Genomic DNA, 19,180 nt, shown 5'->3' with positions numbered 1-19,180 from the left:
CTCACAAATTTATTATATGCACTAATAATCCAACAGTGTCATATTTTGCTGCAGAACTCCACTTGTACAAATGAATAACTCTCTGACTGTTAAAATGACAGTTTTTAAGAACCAAGTTTGTAAAAAATAAGTCTTTTCAAGATTTTCTATTTACCTATCCTATCTGAAATTTTTGTGAAGTCTTAATCTACTAATTAAAGATAAGTTATTTTAAATCATAGCAACAACTGAGGATTGCTCTGGGCAAATTCCTGATAGATTTACGGTGCAATTTAGTGATCAGTTATTTTGTCTGGAAGTTGGGGTGAAAGGGGAGGAATAGGAGAGAAAAGGGAAAAATTGCTTTTTAATAAAGTCCCACCTAAAAGTGTACTTATTTGATGCCAACAGTCAATTAAAAAGCAAAATTCCAGGATTCACTTAAAAGTTGTAATGGGTTTTGCCTTGTTATTTACTCTGATATCCTTTTTGGCAAGAAATTGCTGTTAACGATTTATTGAAATCTGGTTTAAGTTCCATTATACTCACAGACAAGCAGAGTATGTCACTGAGAACTTGTGCTTTATTTTTCCCGTAGCAGTGTATGGGACTTGAAAGCCTTTTACATGCTACGGGGACTGTTTTGAGGAAAGAGAGAAAGACGAGAATGGAAGAAAAAAATTCTATAACCTCGTTCATTGCCTGCTCTACTTCCATCCTTATCCTTAATCTTGTCCAACTCATTGTGTCCTCCATCTTCTTTAGGTTTCACTGCTGCAAGAGAGACCCAGGTTAGGAAGTGACTTGAGTATGATGCCAGACTGATGTTGACAATGAGATGAGAGCCAGAAGTGAAGCCAGAAGAGGCTGTGAAGCCAGAACTGGAAATGAGTTGTCGGAGGTCCTCACGATGTGGCATCTACAATATATGTTCCATTCACCCATATGGTGTGAAATGTGCAAAACCAAACAAATAGTACTCACCCAGAAGAAAAGGGTCTACAGTCACTGAGGTAATATTATTTGGTACTCTCTAACTGAAATGTGCATGTTATTAAGATGTTCCTAACATATTACTTCTGGAAAAATTATTCTGGTGAAGTGTGGAATGGAAAGGAAACATGGAGCATGACCATACGGATGGGCATCACCTGGGAATCCAGCAGTCCGCTCCAACAGATGCCCACAAGGTAGCATTTACCTTGATGAGCCTTGCAGACTCTGATACCAATCTCATTGACTGGACCCAGAAAGCAGACTCACGCTAACAAAACTCACAAGACAGTAATGTATGAAAAAAAGAAAAAGGCGACTTTATTATTTATAATGAACAGCAGAAGGGTCAGGCATATTGAACGTCTGTATCACCCTGATAGTGAACTGTCTCCCTGGGAAGGCAAATTACCAGAGGGAAGCGTGGTGTGCGTGGAAGCAGAGCAAGTGGAGTTAATCACGCAGGATTCCAGTGCAAAATGGCATGAGGCTCTGCAGCTCTCGAAAACAGGGTTTTCCTTCTTCCAGGCAAGCTGGATGCTTTCCTCAACCTGGCAGGTGCTATTGGTCAGGCAGTGCTTTGTTAGGTGTCATAACAATTACAGTAATAGCTTTTCTTTTTCTCTGTTTTAGAGACAGAGAAAATGCTCTTCTGATGGAGGTTATATGTGTGTTTTTAAGATGTCAATATCCTCAATTAGGTTATAGTCAAATCTCACTGCCCAAGGAATCTTTATGTCTCTTAAAATCTTGTTGCCTCTCTTGGCTTTAATCTATTAGCTGTTCATTTCTTAGTTTAATTTTCAAAGAGTATTTTCATTTCCCTGTTGTCAGGATCAAGAGGGACACCACATGGCGGACTCCACATTTGCCTACAGATTCCACAAAGTGTAGGTTAAATTCAAATCAACTTGTAGTCATTATGCCAACTTTATGCCCACTGCTGTGCCAGGTCCAAAATAATATTCAAAAGTATAACAAGAGCCTCTAAGGAAATGTTATATCTACTGGATGCCTATAGCCCTCTGTTCTTAAGGTACATTTACTCATTAAGGTACATACATTAAGGTACGTACACTAGTATTTACAGACTGTGTACTATGTATCAAGATTTACTAGGTACAAGAGATCTAAAGAAAAACATTACACAGTCTTGTTCCTTTTAAGAGCTTACAGTCCAGCAAAGGACCAAGACACTTTTTTTAAAAAAGGTATTGTGCCAAGTGGTATGGAGCATGATGGAGTTGGTGCTTTTATATCCATGGGCTGAGACAGAAGCCATATCTTTTTTAAAACCTGTTTTTTAAAAAATACTAAACAACAATGATGACGATTATTTAAAAAATTTAACTACAGTATGAAGCACAAAGTATAATTTCCTCCCTTGCTCCTTTCCCATCCCTGTTCTCTCTCCTACGGTTGCCCTCAGGAGTTTAGTGAATCCACTTCCAGACCTTTTTCTATGTATATGAAACAAACACACATAAACTTTTGCATCACCAACACATACATATTTATAAATGTATGTAAACATAAATTTCTGTATTTATCACATCAAATTTATTTGACACCCCATTTATGTAACACACACACATGCACACATCCATTTATGTACCACACACATGCACACGTGCATTTATGTAATGCACACGTGCATTTATGTAACACACATGCACACGCGCATTTATGTAACACACATATGCACAATCCATTTATGTAACACACACATGCACACATCCATTTATGTAACACACATGCACACATCCATTTATGTAACACACACATGCACACATCCATTTATGTAATACACATGCACACATGCATTTATGTAACACACACACGTGGGATCACACTATACAAACTGCCTTATAACTCGTTCTTTTACATTTAGTTCTTTGTTGTAAATTTTACCATGTAAATAGAAAAGTGTACAAAATAAATAAGCTCAGCTTAGAAAATAAATCACTCTGTATAGCTACCACTAGGTTAATAAATAGAAAATTGAGTACCCCAGAAACTCCTTGAACCCACCCCCCCAAATCATTATTCAGAATTTTATGTTAATCCTTTCCTGACCTTCTGCAGAGTTTTACCATCGATGAGGCAGGGAAAGTTCAAATTTGCCTGGTTTAGCAAATGCTCTGGGGGCAAAAGTAGCTTCAGTTCTCTAAACCTCTCTGAGGTCTCACTTCTCCTAGATTTTGGCCTTTAATTCCTTATCTTTTTTGCCCTTTGCTGCTCTGAGGATGTTTTCTTACACACACTCAACTGTTCGAATTATTTTCAGCAAGAGGATTGTTCAAATAACCTATTTGGCCACGTTTCCAAGAAGAGAATCTGTGTCACTTCTCCATTTCTTCCCTGCGTTACAGTGACATGTAGAAAGTGGATGCTCGCCTACTAGATCCTAACTTCTTAGGGTTTATGAGCAGCAAACATCTTCAATTTCCCACAGCACAAATGGTGAAATACGCAATAAATGCGAAAGAATAAAGGAATGTAATAGAGAATGAATATGTAATTATTCTTGCCCTTGAGGAGTTCCCATTCTATTTTTTTGAAGGAAGATAAGTTCTATATGCATAAAACAATTTGACTTGAAACAATGTGAGGGAAAAGAGATATGTTTAAATGCAATCACTTATATTCAATGGCATAGAAAGATTTCCAAGATACACTGTCAAGTAAAAAGAGAAAGTAACAGAACGGTGTACGTATAGGTACTATGTCTATATCTACACCTCCTATGTGTGTAAGCAGAGGTGTGTGTATACATGCCATGCGTATCCCTGCTTATGCAGAGGATGACCGTAAAGACACGTAACAGTGGTTACTTCTACAGACTGAGACTGTGAGGCTAGAGGAGCTATCTTCTCACTTTCAAATATCCCATATAATATTTTTACGTGAAGCATTTTAAAATTAGGAAAAAATATTTTAATTGCATGCAAGGGCAAACATATATGATCAAAAAAAATCAAGAAGAAAAAATAGATGGGAAGACAGAAATTACTGGGAAAGGCTTCTTCAAAAAGGTAGGACCTTTTCTACCTTTGGACCATGTAGGATTGGTAGTGTTGAAAGAGGACAGAGTTGGGTGAGGAGGACAAGAGTTGTGTTTTGAGCAAACATTAGGAAAGAAAGGAGAATGGTACCTAAGGAGAAAGTTCACCTGGCTAAAGCTAACTGCAGCTGACACTGAGAGAGATGATTAAATGGACATATTAGAGCCACAGCATATAACGTGGGATGTCATCAACATTAAGGGCTTATCATTGGTCTGATGGAAAATAGAAGTCATTATAGGTCACTTTACAAGGTAATAATATGAGATGATATTAACCTCATTGAGTAGTTTGTGCAGAATGAGATCTAATGTGAAGAATCTTTGCTAATTTGTAAAGAGCTAGATCAGTAATTATAGGTTTTATTAACTAAGTTATATTAAAAGTTGCATTTTAGGGAGATTATGACGGTAATCTTGTACAGAATGCATTACAGGGGAAGAAAGACTCAAAGTAAGGAGATTTCTTAGCAATATAATAGAAAGAGCTTGCCCAGTGTTCACAATCTGAAAAATGCGCATACCTGTCCAAGATTGTTGTACGGATTAAATGTATATAAAAGGGCATGGTCAAAACATATTAGTGCACTTCTCCTTAACTGATATTACAGTCCAGATGTGTGCTGATAAAGATCAGGACTGATACTCTGGTCATGGGAAGAGAAAAGACAAAGCCAAGAGACTTTTCTAAATAATCAATAAGATCTATTTTTGGGGTGTAGGAAATGAAAGGGGAAAAGATGAAGATTTCTAGGTTTCCAGCAGGGTAGACTGGTGGAATGTTGATGTCCTTGACATCTAGAAATCGACCTAGATCTGTGATCCACAACATTTTTGGAATCATGACACTCTTATCATATGAGTTTCACCTCCTCCATCTCTCTGCTACAACTCTCCCAACTTGGGAATGGGGCAACCTCCTTGTATTAGTACACGTAAGGCTTGAAATATTTTTAAATAAATGGGCATTTATATTCATTTTATTCTGGAAAAATATTTCAAGAATGCATAAATTAAAGTGGATTCTGATTTCTGAGTTACATGTTACAACCCTGGGCTATAGTCTTAAAGCAGAGTTTATTATAGCTGTACAGTATTCCAAAAGTCTACGCTGCCTAGCAAGAGGTCAAAAGCTTGAGGGCTATTACATGATAAAAAACAAAAATTCAAAAATCATCTGTCATGCTTCACTCTTTACTCGTCTATAAGGTCACATCCCCGTAGAAGATGACGGAGTTGGCAATTGTGTAACTAAGCCTCCAGAACTAGTTACAACTCTGGAAGGTGACCACTGTTTTGCAATGTAGTTGGTCACCATCATATGAAAATCTTGAGAAATAAAATATGTTATGTCAGAGAATAAGTCATTCACACAACAATACAACAGAACTTTAGTCTAAACTACTAACTTATATTTCTTGGCACTAATGATTGCATTTTTAAAGAATTTTAAGAATATTTCTACGTATTTGGAAAGGTAAAAAAAGGAAGAGAAGGAGGAGAGGGGGGAAATAAAGGAGGAGAAGGAAAAGGAGCAAAAACAATCTTTGCTTTATAGTAATATGGGAAGAGGGAGGTGGGAGAGGATGTTGATGCAACAGAATCAGCTGTGAGTTGCTGACTGTTTGTTGATGGTGGGGATGAGTACACAGAAATTCATCTTCCACTGTGCCTACTTTGTATGTTGAAACATTCCATAATGAGAAGTTTTAAAAATAATCCTCATCACGTGCATAGCGCTTACACAAAGCACTTCACATCCGTTATATCAACTGATCTTCACAGTAACACTGTGAGATACTGTGTTATTGCACATAACACAGTATGAGAGAGAATTTATATCTATAAATTATAGTAGAATTCTGTATATTCTAATTTATGAAATAAATTCTAATTTATGAAAAATATGAGGCTCAGAGAAGTTGTGACTTTCATATCTTTCATTCATTCATTCATTCCACAAACGTTTACTGAACACCTACTATGTGTCAGGCAGATCTGTCCTAGGTATTAGGAATTAAGAGACAAAGAAAATGTGATTCCTTCTTTCGAGAGGTGCACAGTCTAGTTAGAAAGGACATATTTATAAACTGATAATCATATGTTGATGTGATTTGTGCTACAATGAAGTGTTTTTTAAAAATCTTCTTACTATGACCTGTGGTAACAAATACCTTTTACATTCCAACCCAGTACGGTATATACAAATACATGTTTAAGTGGATCAAAAGTTGCACGAAACAACATTCTTCCCATGCGTGATGCATGTGGTATTTTATAGTCTACCCTATTCAGCATCTTTTCTTTTTAAATAAAATGCTGGTCACAACCTTTCACAATGATTTCATTATTCACTGCCGGGTTGCCACCTGCAGCGTGCGAAAGTGCTATGATGAGTATGATCAGAGTTCTGTGGAATGCAAAAGGAAACAAAAATTCCGTTCCAGGAGTTAGAAAGGCTTTAAAGAGGTTGGTCTCTGAGCACTTATCAATATGAAAGTGGCAGAACTAGAACAAAGGGCTTAAGATGCTTTAATCACTTTGCTCTTGCAATTACTGTGCTGCTTTATGCTGGCCAAATGCAAAGGAGTGATAGACTGTGAACTCACTGATAAGCTATGGAAACAAGCTGTCGTCTTGAAGGGATGTCAGCATTCATTCACATTTACTAAATCCTCACTATGTGGCACAGCACTTCCTTTATACTGGATCAGCCTGCTACTACCTGTAAAACAACTATAAACACTCTGAGACTATAAGGTTTATTCTGGGACTAACAGTCCTAAATATGTGTTCTCTCAAAATGTCTCTAGAATAAAAACTTAAAAAGCAAGAGAACAGAATAATACGTGAGAGATTTAATATCAGATACTGTAATTCTTATCAACTACCAATCAATATTGTGATTTTGTTCAATGCCTTAATCCTCTCTCTCAGTCTAACAATTCGCTGTCTGTTCAGGTCAGTTGTCCTGCTATGTAGAGAGCTCAGTGAAGGGAAGAGCTAGCAAAAGCTGACCACTCCAGGAGTACTGATAGCTCATGCTGCTGCCCCCTGCTGCCTGAGAAAGACAGGGGCAAGACCAGGGAGACCCATCAACTTGATTTTGCTTTGCCATTTCCTCCAACAGGAATGTTCCCATTTTTAGGTACTAGTTTGGAGAATCTGTTTTGCCCAATTGCACCAAAGACTCTTTTTGTGAACTTGATCTAGTAAGTTCTTTATACCTTTTATCCATTAAGCAATAAAAAAGAAAAGGAGCTTTCCCACATCAGCATGTGACCAGTTTTACAATTGTACTCCTATTCATTGGACACTGAACAGAAAATAGACAAAAGGAAGAAAGTTAATTGGACTTCATGAGATTTGGAGAAACCACAGCTGTTTCTCATCTCTACTTCCCCAAAGGGAAACAAGATATGAGTATCAATGATAAAAGATTTTGTTTACTGAAGGTTGAAAAACTAGTATTCTTAATTAAAATAAAATCAAACCAGACTGAACCAACCCAAAAACACCAACCAGCTTTTGTTTCTTTAATCATATAATTGTAGGGTCTTAGTAAATTGAAAATATTCTAGGCTAGGCTTTATACCTATTAACTTAGTGATGAAGGACTGGCCAGAAGGAAATTGAGAATTAAACTTTTGAGAAAGTTACTGAAAAGCATAAGCCATTTATAAAGACACTCTGATCTTTGGATGAATCCCTTTGTTTGGAAGACACGTTTAGGCTTGATAGCTTCAAATATTCTAAAGAAGTCTGAAAAGGTCAATGAACTATAATCCACAAGTCTTCAAGAAGATCTCCATGTTTTAGACTACACAAAAGATCTACTTTAAGAGTACTCACTCTGTAATTAGACCACCAAGGATAACATTTTCAAGAATCTATGAATATTTAGTTGAGAATCAAATAATAAAACACTAAAACATCAACTCCAGATATGTAGCTAAAAATCATATAAAATAGACTCCTGACTTTTTATCCATAATTATTCTTACACAGAAAGTAGAACTGGGAGGAAAAATATACTGGACTCTATTTTGAGGATAAAGCTGAATTTCACCTAGAATATAATAAGCTTGTCATTATTTCACTTCCTCAAATCTTTAATACTCACTTCCAGCTTTGTATGAAGCATCTTCAAATGATTGCACTCCTTTAGGAATCTCGAACTCAGTACGTCTAAAATCAAACTCTAATTTGCTTCTACCCTTTCCTTCTACCAACCTCCCCAAATATCCCTTCTTAATTAATTCCAGTGATCTCTAAAATGAGGATGCATAAGAAAATCCATTGGAAGGGGGGTTAAAATATTAAAACTTTTCTAATGGACACATGCTCAAAAGTATTTAACTATTAAGGCTGAGTGATTAAAAAGAAAGCCGAGACTACTAACCTAATCTAGGCCTCCTCACTGCCTTTAGACCAGCAGCCTACTGAGTGCTTAAATTCTCTCTCAAAGTCTCTCACACATCTCTTTTCATGTCCATTTCTACTGCCACGGCAATAGTTCAGATTCTCCACATTTTGCTCAGATTTCTGCAGTAGTCTTACAATATCTTTTTCTACCTCATCTTTCACCCTGCCACTAGAAGTGTCTTCACTAGTCAGATAATACCCCCCATCAAAAAAACACCAATGCCTATAAACACCTTAACATAGTTTCCAGGACTTTCTGTACTTTTATCTCTCTAGAGAAGTTGTGGGGAAAAAAGCATGAACTTCAGGCCTAGGTCTGAATTTTGGTCCTGCTTCTTAAAGCTTTGCGACCTTGTGGGAAATCACTTAGGCCTTCTGAGCTTTCGTTTCCATCTTTGAGGGTGAGATTAATAGTTCACAAAACTGTTATGTAAATCAAACGGGACAGGCACAAACTAATTGATCGCCAATTGTTTGACCCTTCTTGTTCTAGGTTCACCTGCTACTACTGTCCTCCCATGACACCTGCCCCACAATCCTGAACATTACACATCAACCCCTCTGGAACATTCCCTTTCCTCAAATATGACGTGCACTCTTGGCCCCCTGTGGTTCTGATTATACCATAATCTCGGCGTGACATGCTCTTTACTGCCTTCTCCAAGTGAAATTCCACCCATACCTCCAGGCCCAGCTCAAATGTCAACTCTTCCAGGCAGTCCTCCCTTTATTCCACTGATCAGAGTTAACCACCTTTCCTTTGTGTTCTCCTGCAGACTGCTTGAGCCTTTACTTAGTATTTATTTCTTGGTGTCACAATATTACTATCGTATTTATATTAAATATAAAATTATGTTTACATATATGTTACCTGCATGAATTCTAAGCTTCTTGAAGGCAGAAAGCACGCTTTTCTTCTTTTTAGTCTCAGCAATTACCACCTTGTACTGGAAGGGATTTAATAAATGTCTGCTGATTGAATAAATAAATGTATGAAAACATTTTCAAAAGGAGTAAATTTTTACCAGAAGAAAACAGCAATCACTTGTTCTAACTTTTGAAGTAATTTTTAGAAAACAACTGCTCCCTAGAAAATGCTATTGTTTAATCTTTATAATATATAAATTAAAAATAACAAAGAAATGACTTAAAAATGGTGCATTTTTGATACTTCAGACTCAGTGCAGAGAGTAAGATATTTTTTTAAACTACCAAATTGACTTTAAAAATTGATAATACCAGTTGTTATCCACTGATACACTACAAGTGAGTGAATATTAATAAAGGGTAATGACTCAAAAAGGAAATCACATAAAATGGAATATTAGGCATTTTGAAATCATGTTTTCAAATACTTATCACACTATACTGAGTGAATAATCAAGATACACAGCTGATCACAATTTTGTCAGTACATATTTTATAGGAAAAAAGACTAAGGAAATACAGAAGATGTTAATACGTGGTTATCTGAGTGGTGGGATTACAGGTGATTTTTATTTATTTGTCCTTTATGTCATCTGAATTTTCTACAATATACCCAATTATATAGTTAGCAAAGTAATTAAAAAAAGATTGATTATAAAGAAATCCTAATTAAAGCCTAAATGGATTTGCAAATACTAAAGAGTTTTATTAGCCCAGTAACAAACTTTCTAATTTTTAGTATTAATCACAATATATTCATGTATACATCATTAAAAACTGAGAGTTGATGCCATAGTTTAGAAAAAGACATTAATAAAAGTTTTTCTTAATTCTAAACAGAAAGCAGAGTAAGCAAGCATTTGACCAGTTACTCAGTAGACAGCTAAGGTCCAGCTCTGGAGGGGAAAGACTGGGCTGGCATTCCAGTCGAGCCACTTGTCAGCTGGGTGACTTGCATTCTCTGAGCCGGTTACCCCATCCACAACTCAGAGGAAATGGCCCACTGTCTCACAGTTAGCTGCAGAACCGATGTGGACGCCATTCATGAACCTTCTACCATGGGGTCTAGGACACGGCAGGGCCTCTCTCGTCTCACATCTCATGGATCTGCATGCTGATCACCCAATTGGAAGATGGGTGAGGATGAGTGCAAGGGGTCATTCTGACATGAAGGGAACTTGAAAAGTCAGGCTAAGCTTGTTGGGTAGTAAAGGTTGATCCTAAAACAGACCTCAAGTGACCGCAGGTATTTCAGACTATGCCAGCCATGGTTGTGAATGTGGCACTCACTGGTAGACCCCTCTGCAAAATGGGATGGAGACACTAAAGGAAGTTGATGGGGAGTGGGAGGTTGGAAAGGACACAGAAAGATGAGAGGGGGGAGGAGAGAACAACTTTTGGAGGGCAGAGGCATCAAAGGAGCAGAGGAAAGAGGAAGCTAAGGGAGAAAGCAGAAATAACCAGATGGTCAAACAGGGAGGAGTACAGGGCAGAGGGAAAGTCATCTCCTCCTCCCCAAATTGTCTCCCCCATTCCTGCTTATTCCCCTGCCTCTCTCTCTTTTCTACCCCCGACTCCAACTCTTCATTTCCAAAACCACATTTTCATTCTCAAGAATCATTCTCACTCGGACAAGCAGTATTCCTTCCTCTAGAAGTCGGGAAAGGAAAACACTCATGTAGAAAGAATGGCCTACAATGCTCAAATGGGCTTCCCAGGCCCCTAAGGCCCCGAGCATCAAGGATGAGATCTAGAACTGATGCCGGCTACAGATGTGAGGGGGCACAGCACAGAGAGAGCAGCTGTTCACCTCTCTACTTTCTGTTCCTGGCCATCCCATGTCCTCAACTGCACTATCTTCAATTACAAAGGATGCACTGTCTTCAATTACAAACAAGCCACGCGAATGTCCCATGATTAGAATTTACCATCTGATAACTGTATGGTCACCGTCCTTTTCTGGTGAATTTATAAAATATTTTAAAATGTCAGGATTGGACATGTTTTTTAAAAAGTCTACACAAAGACTAGGCCACAAAGAAGTCAAAATACCCTCAGGGTAGGAATGCATTTATTTCCATAGTGCATCATCTTGATGCCCAATATGTCAGTTTAATGTGCCAAGAAAAAGCTAAAGATAAAACGCTTGATTCTAGTTTTCTTGAAGGAAATTGTATGCAGTCTTTTCTATAAATAAATACAAGGTTGTATTGAATCAAAAGTGTAAATTCTTGTTAAGTGTTACACATGTGGGTGCTAAGTGAAGGGAACTCTGGAGACTCAATGATACACTTTGATTAAACTGTAACAAGTCTATTAAAAATTCATGTTTTGGAAATCATTACTCGAAAAATAATAAAACACTAATATTGTACCTGGAAATGCATTCATTCTCTAGTTAAAGTGTGCTATTTTATACCTCCCCAAACAGTATGATAATTTGTCTACAATTGCCAAAAGCTGTGCTGCCTGAAATGAAAACTAAAATGACTTTGCAGATAACTTTGTTCAGCGAATAAGTATAATTTGCTCCCATGTTAAGAGAAAACATCTTTTCTTTTTAAGGTATTTTTTTTGTGAGGAAGATTGGCCCTGAGCTAACATCTGTCGCCAATCTTCCTCTTTTTTTTTTCTTTCCCCGAAGCCCCAGTACATAGTTGTATATCCTAGTTGCAAGTCATTCCAATTCTTCTATGTAGCACGCCGCCACGGCACGGCTTGATGAGTGGTGAGTAGGTTTGCGTCTAGAATACGAAGCGATGAAATCCTGGGCTGTGAACTTCACCACTCGGCCATGGGGCTGGCCCTGAGAAAACACTTTCTTGTAAAATACACCAAGAAAGAGACAGGGAGTACTCTACTAAATAGAAACAAATGTATCCGAAGCACAACACGAAACAAATGAACTCTTGGGGTCCTCCCTGGAGATGCATATTTGCTTGCTGTACCTTCAGCCCCTGCTTGAAGAGGGCGGAGGGTGCAGTGGGGCTGGCAACCTAGAGGATGTGGGAACAGGGCGAGCTGATAGTTTTCTCTGCTTCCACTGCTCTGCTGCTCTCAGGAGCTTGGACAAAGCCAAGAAACAAGAGCTGCAGGCTCTCAGTACTGTTTAGCAGTGTTGGCTATAAAAAAGAATTGTTGGGTTTGAGTGAATGGAGTCAAAAGGACAGAAAGAGGTTGTTACAGAGCTTAAAAGAGCAACAAAATGAAAGCAGCAGTGCCTCCCACCGAAGGCAGGCTTTCCTGTTGACTCAGTTGCTTCCAGGCACTGCCCAGTGTGCGCGGTGAACGGCAGAAACCAACGCTGGTTTAAGAGCTGATTTTCATCTCTGAGGTAATGTGTAAGAACATTAAGTTCTCAGCCTCAGCCCATGGTAGGGATTAGCACATGTAGCCTAAGAAAGATATGCTGGACACGTGGTACATCACTCTCAGAATCAGCCCACTTCTGAGGCCACTTTGTTTTAGCAACACAGAATTTAGCAAAAGTACTCCAAAATAAGCACTCATTTTTTTAAAAATCTAATGTCCCACAAAAAAGATCACATTATCACTGGTGTACTGACTTCCCACTTCCTCTTACTTCTAAGAGTGCTTTCTTTTTCCTCAACAAAGTCAGTCCACAGGAGGCAGTTTACATAATAGTGAAGGGCATGGACTCTTTAGCCAGATTTCCTGGGTCTGAATCATGGATATCAAGTTGGGCGAATTGCTCAATAACTATGCACCTCAATATCCTCCTCTGCAAAATGGAGATGATTCCAGCACCTACCTCACAGCACCATGAATAGAGGTGGTACACAGTAAGTGTTCAAAAGAAAGCCAATAATTGTTATTGGTCAAAAAGAAAATATTACTACTGCAATGTCATGCATCCTTGTAACTAGACTTTTTAAAAGAGTATGATGACTGTATTTAACTTTGCACATCTGCCTCTCCAAGTTAAGAATGAACTTCTTGAAGGATTATTAATTATTATTATTTTTTTTTTTGGTGAGAAAGATTGGCCCTGAGCTAACATCTATTGCCAATCTTCCCCTTTTTGTTTGAAGAAGATTGTCCCTGAACTAACATCTGTGCCAATCTTCCTCTATTTTCTCTGTGGGATGCAGCCACAGCATGGCTTGATGAGTGGTGTGTAGGTTGGCGCCCGGGATCTGAACCCAAGAACCCTGGGCTGCAGAAGCGGAGCATGTGAACTTAACCACTATGCTACAGGGCCGGCCTCATGGCTTATTAATTTTTTGTCTCAAATATCTCAGTTTCTCGCATATAACAAGAGCTCAATAAATGTTCGGGTATAGAAGTGAATGAAAGGAAAAGAACAAAGCTTTGCAGACCAAATAAGATGAGCGGTTGCAATATTTGTCATATAAATAAATTCAGACTTAGTGAGCTTTTATTGAATGCTTACTTTACGCTAGGCCCTGCGTGAAGGCTTTAGTTCTCCTAACACATTTCTAAGGACAAGACACATCTACATAACTACAGTAATAACAGAGTGGCTACTGAGCCATGCTGAGACTCAGTTTACAATCTGAAAAGGGTTGGCTAACTAAATCTTGTTGAGTTAATTTTCAAGCCATACAAATAGCCCATTTATATGCCTCCAAAATGCAGCAGCAGAGGGTCTGTGTGACCAGGACACAGACGAGTGCTTCAGCAGGGACTGGCGTTCTCTCCTCTAGACACAGGGCAGGGCAAGGGTACCCCTTTGGGATACAAAAAGCATCTTGGGGATATTTTTAGCACCCACAGGGCCCAAGTCAGAGACTCCTGCTTTAAAGGAGCTCTTCAACCACAGAATAAGGAACTGCACAGTACATTCAAGACTTGGCAGCAACTCAGTTTCCAAAGGTTAGTTTTTCATGAAATCATCATCTCAGGGAAAATTCATATCGATCTCAGTTCTTTTACTTTTTCCTTCATTGGGAAGAAAATTCTAAGCCAGCACAAATGAATAAGTAGATTTCATTCTTCTGAAAGGGCTTTTGGGTGTGGCTGAGATAGCTAACTCTGAAAACTTAGCAACACAGGATACATTATGAGTAAGTTCTTTACTTTTTTTTTTTTAAATAATGATGCTAACTCACCAGATCCTTCTGAAAGAGTCCTTTTATTAATTTCAATGAAGTCAAGCAGAGAACAAGTTGTAATATGAAACACAATTTATGCAACTATGTTGAAATTCCCTGCCAGGGTTACATCTTCTAATGTAAGAACTTTATGGTAACACAATTTCAAAAGAGTATCAAGCATTAGGTTAGACTCATTTTAGTTTTAGGCTGTCACAGGAAAACTCTTTCTATACAAATCATTGAAATCCTCAGGCAAAATGATAGTGCCTTTAAATAGAAAAAGAATTCATGTTTCCTATAGTTTATAATAAAAGAGCTGAAACTAAGCCTCAATTGAAATTATATTGTTAGTCAACTCCGAAAACTAAACACGAAAACATTTTAAAGTAAAGGTTGCGACATCAAGGGGAAACCATCCTCCTAAGTATAGTTTTAGATTCTCAGCCATTCCTGACCCCAGCCCAGATGAGATCAACTGGACCTTCAGAGGTTTTCCTACAGTCAGCCAACAAGCTACTCACTCCCTCCTCAGCCACACGGTTACTCAGGGGAAGGCATGTAATACATTTAAAGGGCCAATAGAAATCCCAGGGATGGGTTTAGTCTGCCTTTCAAAACCAACGAGCTTCCCAGTATATAACCTTTAATAACAAGAGACAAGTTTATAAGTCATACACCCAACTTAACTACAAGGCAGGCTGTGTTGAATGTTTCATCGTATTAACAAGAAGAAGAAGAAGAAAGAAAAAGAAAAAGTCTTCTGAAGGGCACGATCCATCTCGTCAGGTAATTTCAGAAGACTACTTGACAGTACTACCAGGCTCATTTTTACAATGATTTTCAGGCAGAATGATGTTTTCGATCAGAAAAGCCCAAGCTTCTAAAACAAAACCTCCATGACATTTTATTAATTCTTTATAAAATTAAGTCTTTTAACCACAGGAGAATTCTGAGAATCTAGCTTTTCCAGAAAGCCCAAGAAAAATACTTCAGTTTCACCATTTTCAAATTCATTTGACTTTGAAACAAAATAAACATATTACTCTATTTAATATCGTTGCACAAGCGAATTCACAAGAATGAAATGTGTTCAGAGTTCCTAGAAAAAATGTAGCAATACAGGCTGCCAACTTGTTCAATGTCAAGCTCCAGGCAGTATAGCAGCACTAGCAGTAAATGACTCAGAGTGAGTCACGCTTAAGCTATTTTTGCTTTTAAAGTACTGCCAGGCACTGTGTTAATATTCAACCCAGAGTAAATTTAGCCCAACAAGAAAACAAGTGTTTCCATGGTTGCTTCTTCACAATGTTTATGGTATATATGCAGCCATTAGGCACAGGAATCCAGCCAGATAAATTAAGCAGAAATGCTCATCTTTCATTTATATCTAAGCTTTGGAACTGTGGAAATACTAAATGCAACTTAGGCTATTCTTACATCTCCTTCTGTCCATCCGCTCTCCAGACCCCAAATAGTAAACGTGTACAGAGTATATTATTAATGATTCATTTAAAAGTTTGTACCATTAAGGTACCTTCAGTAGACTGCCGTTCAGGGATTTTATCTGGCTCTGTATTAAGGTCACAACCACTCACATTTCTCTGATAGCGCAGCCACAAGGGACTAAAATGCTTAAACAGTACCTAGCAAAAGCAGCAGAAAATGTGGACTACAGTTACCAGATGGACTCCTGGTACAGTGAACGGTCAGAATCTGGTAACGTAGTAACGTGAACACTTGGAAGGCGTTCAAAAAATATTGGTTGTGGGAGATGAGTGGCTAGCACCTGACTGACCTAAAAAAACAATCTCAATTTTTTACAATATGCTATTTCTATTCCAAATGTACATTGAGTTCTTATACTTGAGTAACACAGTGAATCAGAAATAGATGCTATGACTTTCCCTAATTAAACCCACCTGTCTGCTTATAGCTGTTAGAATCCTCAGCATTATCTGTAGAATCCATGCTACAGTTACATACAGGAGTTGGGTATTTTGCTAAGTAAAAAATACTAAAGCTAGATATTCCAGCACAGGTTTTCAAAGTAGGATGCATGTACCTCAGAGTGTATACAAAATCAGAGAAGGCAATGTATGCAAAACTTCTATTACAACTTTTATCTAAAAAATAAGAAAAAAATAGTTTCATTAATAATATATATACTGACATTATACAGAACATACACAAATATGAATAAACAAAATATCGGGAGACATATGCTCCTTTGGATGGGGGAGCACAATCAAAAAGGTGTGGAGACCACTGCTTCAATGAACACAGCCTCCTGAAGGATGGGAGCCTTATCTCCTCTTCATGTTCTACCCTAGTACAACGTTTTTTACATTAAATGGTCACTGGCACAAAGGAAGTGTAGTGGAAAGGCTAGGTCAGCAAGCAACTGGAGAAGATAGAGAAATGGTAATCTGAGCAGGGAAGTCTGGAAAACAGCCACACACAGTACCTTGGCACAGCTGTAATGACAGGGCTGGGTACACTGACAGTCACAGAGACCAGCAGAATTGAAGAGCCAGGCCCTGAATGAAAAACACTGACCAGTTCTTTTATCAAGATCCCTAGACCACTAGGACTCCCTGAAAATTACAATGGAAATGCAAAAGCTATTTTCAATGAACTGAAAAAGCCTAGCACAAGTGTAATCATGTAACAGACATCTTTCAAAACACATGGCTCCTGGGAAACAACTATGAAAGGGGTTCCTGATGGTGAAAAAGGTGGAAACTCCTAAAATCATCTCTAACTTGCTTCAAGGGAGTCTTCAATTCCCATGGAAGGCACCCAGCACAGGTCTGGGCATACAGCAGGTACTTAATAAATCTTTGTGGAACAAACAGATGGAATACATAACTATATAGCCAGAAAACACCCTATTTGAAACCCACGCGTTCTATAGCTCTTAGTTGTTATCTGTATATTTATTGCATAGGTAACTTTCAGAATCTGAAAGCCTAAGGACTATAAATAATTTAGCAGAATTTCTTGCTTTCTGACTCCCTTGATTACTGATTTCACTAACTCAACTAATAGTTCAGGGATCCCACTCATCTTTACCTGAAAAGTTGCAGATTAGAGGAATATAAACAGTACTTAAATCTCTACACAAGGAACATATTAACGTTTAAGCAGAGGCAAAGGCGGGAAGAAATGCATAGCTGAAGCATGAGATTTTTCAGGCAATGAAACTATTCTTTATATTGTAAGGGTGAATACATGATCTTGCGCATTTGTCAAAAACCTGTAGACCATTTGATGCAGAAATCTTGCCTCTGGGTATAAAGAACTGAAAGCAGGGACTCAAACAGATACTTGTATACCAACGTTCATTAGCAGCATTATAGCCATGAGGTGGAAACAACGCAAGTATCTACTGACACATGAAGAGATAAACAAAATGTGATCTATATATACAACAGAATATTATTCAGCCCTAAAAAGGAATGAAACTCTGATACATGCTACAACATGGATAAACCTTAAAGACATTGTGCTAAGTGAAATAGGCCAGATACAAAAGGACAAATATTGTATAATTCCACTTATACGAGGTACCTAAATTAGTCAAATACATAGAGACAGAAAATAGAAGAGTGGTTCTAAGCGGCAGGGATGAGGATGGGTAATTATTGTTTGGGTACAGAGTTTCAGTATGGGATAATGAAAAAGTGCTAGAGATGGATAGAGGCGGATAGGCTGCACAACGATGTGAATGTACTAACGCCACTGAACTACATGCTGAAAAATGGCTGAAACAGTAAATTTCATGTTACATATATTTTACCACAAAAAACCACAGAACAGTATAATACAAAGAGTGAATTCTAATGTAAACGATAAACTTTAGTTATCAGTACTGTATTAAAATTGGGTTCATCAACTGTAACAAATATACCACACTAATACGCAAGACGTTGAAAATAGGGAAATTGGGGGGTGGGGAGCAAAGTGGAAATCTCTGTATTATGCTCAATTTTTTTGTAAACCTAAAACTGCTCTAAAAATAAAGTTTATTAATTAAAAAGGAAAATCTAAGCAAAGGAGGTTTGAATCCCCTTGTCTGGACGCTGAGCCCCCAGCACTCAGCCTCCTTGCCTGGTTCCAGCCTGCTTTCCTGTCAATTCTGATCTCATTTCTCGAAAGTTCATACGTGCCCTAGTCCTAGAGGCCTGACTTAGGGATTCTCTTGCTCCCATGGGCCCTGGATGCTATTACGATTACCCAGCCTGTCTACCTTGCTCTGACCCAAGACTTGTCTTATCTCTCTGTTTGTGCATATTCTGCCCAGAATGACTGCCCTACTACTGACTGCTGGTACTCTAAACCTTGACACAGCTCCCTAATTCTGTCTTCCAACCTTGTATTTATCTTGCTGTAAGGCCAAACCCAACCTAATAGTAATTAAATACGAGGAGTGCTTGGGAAAATGCTATCGGTATGAAATGGTAATATTCAAAAACATTTCTTAAAACTAGAAATAAAAGAATTCTTTATTCAATGTAAAATGCTTCTCTATAAGGCTCTCAGGGGCAGAATTTTACCCTACCTTCTAATTTCCTGCCTTAATTCTATGTTCACAGAGTGTCCTCAATGTAAAATGTGAGAATTGCAAACTTGAATGCCTAACAGGGGGAGATAGTTGAAGTGTACCAGATATAACACAAGAGGGACTGATCAGAATAGTGACTAACTGTGAAGC

At 38.1% G+C, this 19,180-nt stretch overlaps 1 protein-coding gene across 4 annotated transcripts in view; it reads right to left on the bottom strand.

The window, feature by feature from the left end:
• The window catches only part of NSMCE2 (NSE2 (MMS21) homolog, SMC5-SMC6 complex SUMO ligase), a 226,572-nt gene that overhangs the window by 108,161 nt on the left and 99,231 nt on the right, over positions 1–19,180 (bottom strand). For 2 of the 4 annotated variants that reach the window (XM_005613276.4, XM_070222486.1), the window contains one exon: positions 670–753. The exons of the other annotated variants lie outside the window; for them this stretch is intronic. In XM_005613276.4, coding sequence (XP_005613333.2) covers positions 670–753 — 84 coding nt within the window. The remainder of the gene's footprint in view (positions 1–669; positions 754–19,180) is intronic. 4 annotated transcript variants of the gene reach the window in all.

This window comes from Equus caballus, chromosome 9 (genome assembly GCF_041296265.1).
Source record: "Equus caballus isolate H_3958 breed thoroughbred chromosome 9, TB-T2T, whole genome shotgun sequence".
Classification (NCBI taxonomy): domain Eukaryota; kingdom Metazoa; phylum Chordata; class Mammalia; order Perissodactyla; family Equidae; genus Equus; species Equus caballus.
The sequence above is the reverse complement of the archived record's forward strand: the minus strand, read 5'-3'. Positions and strand labels throughout refer to the sequence as shown.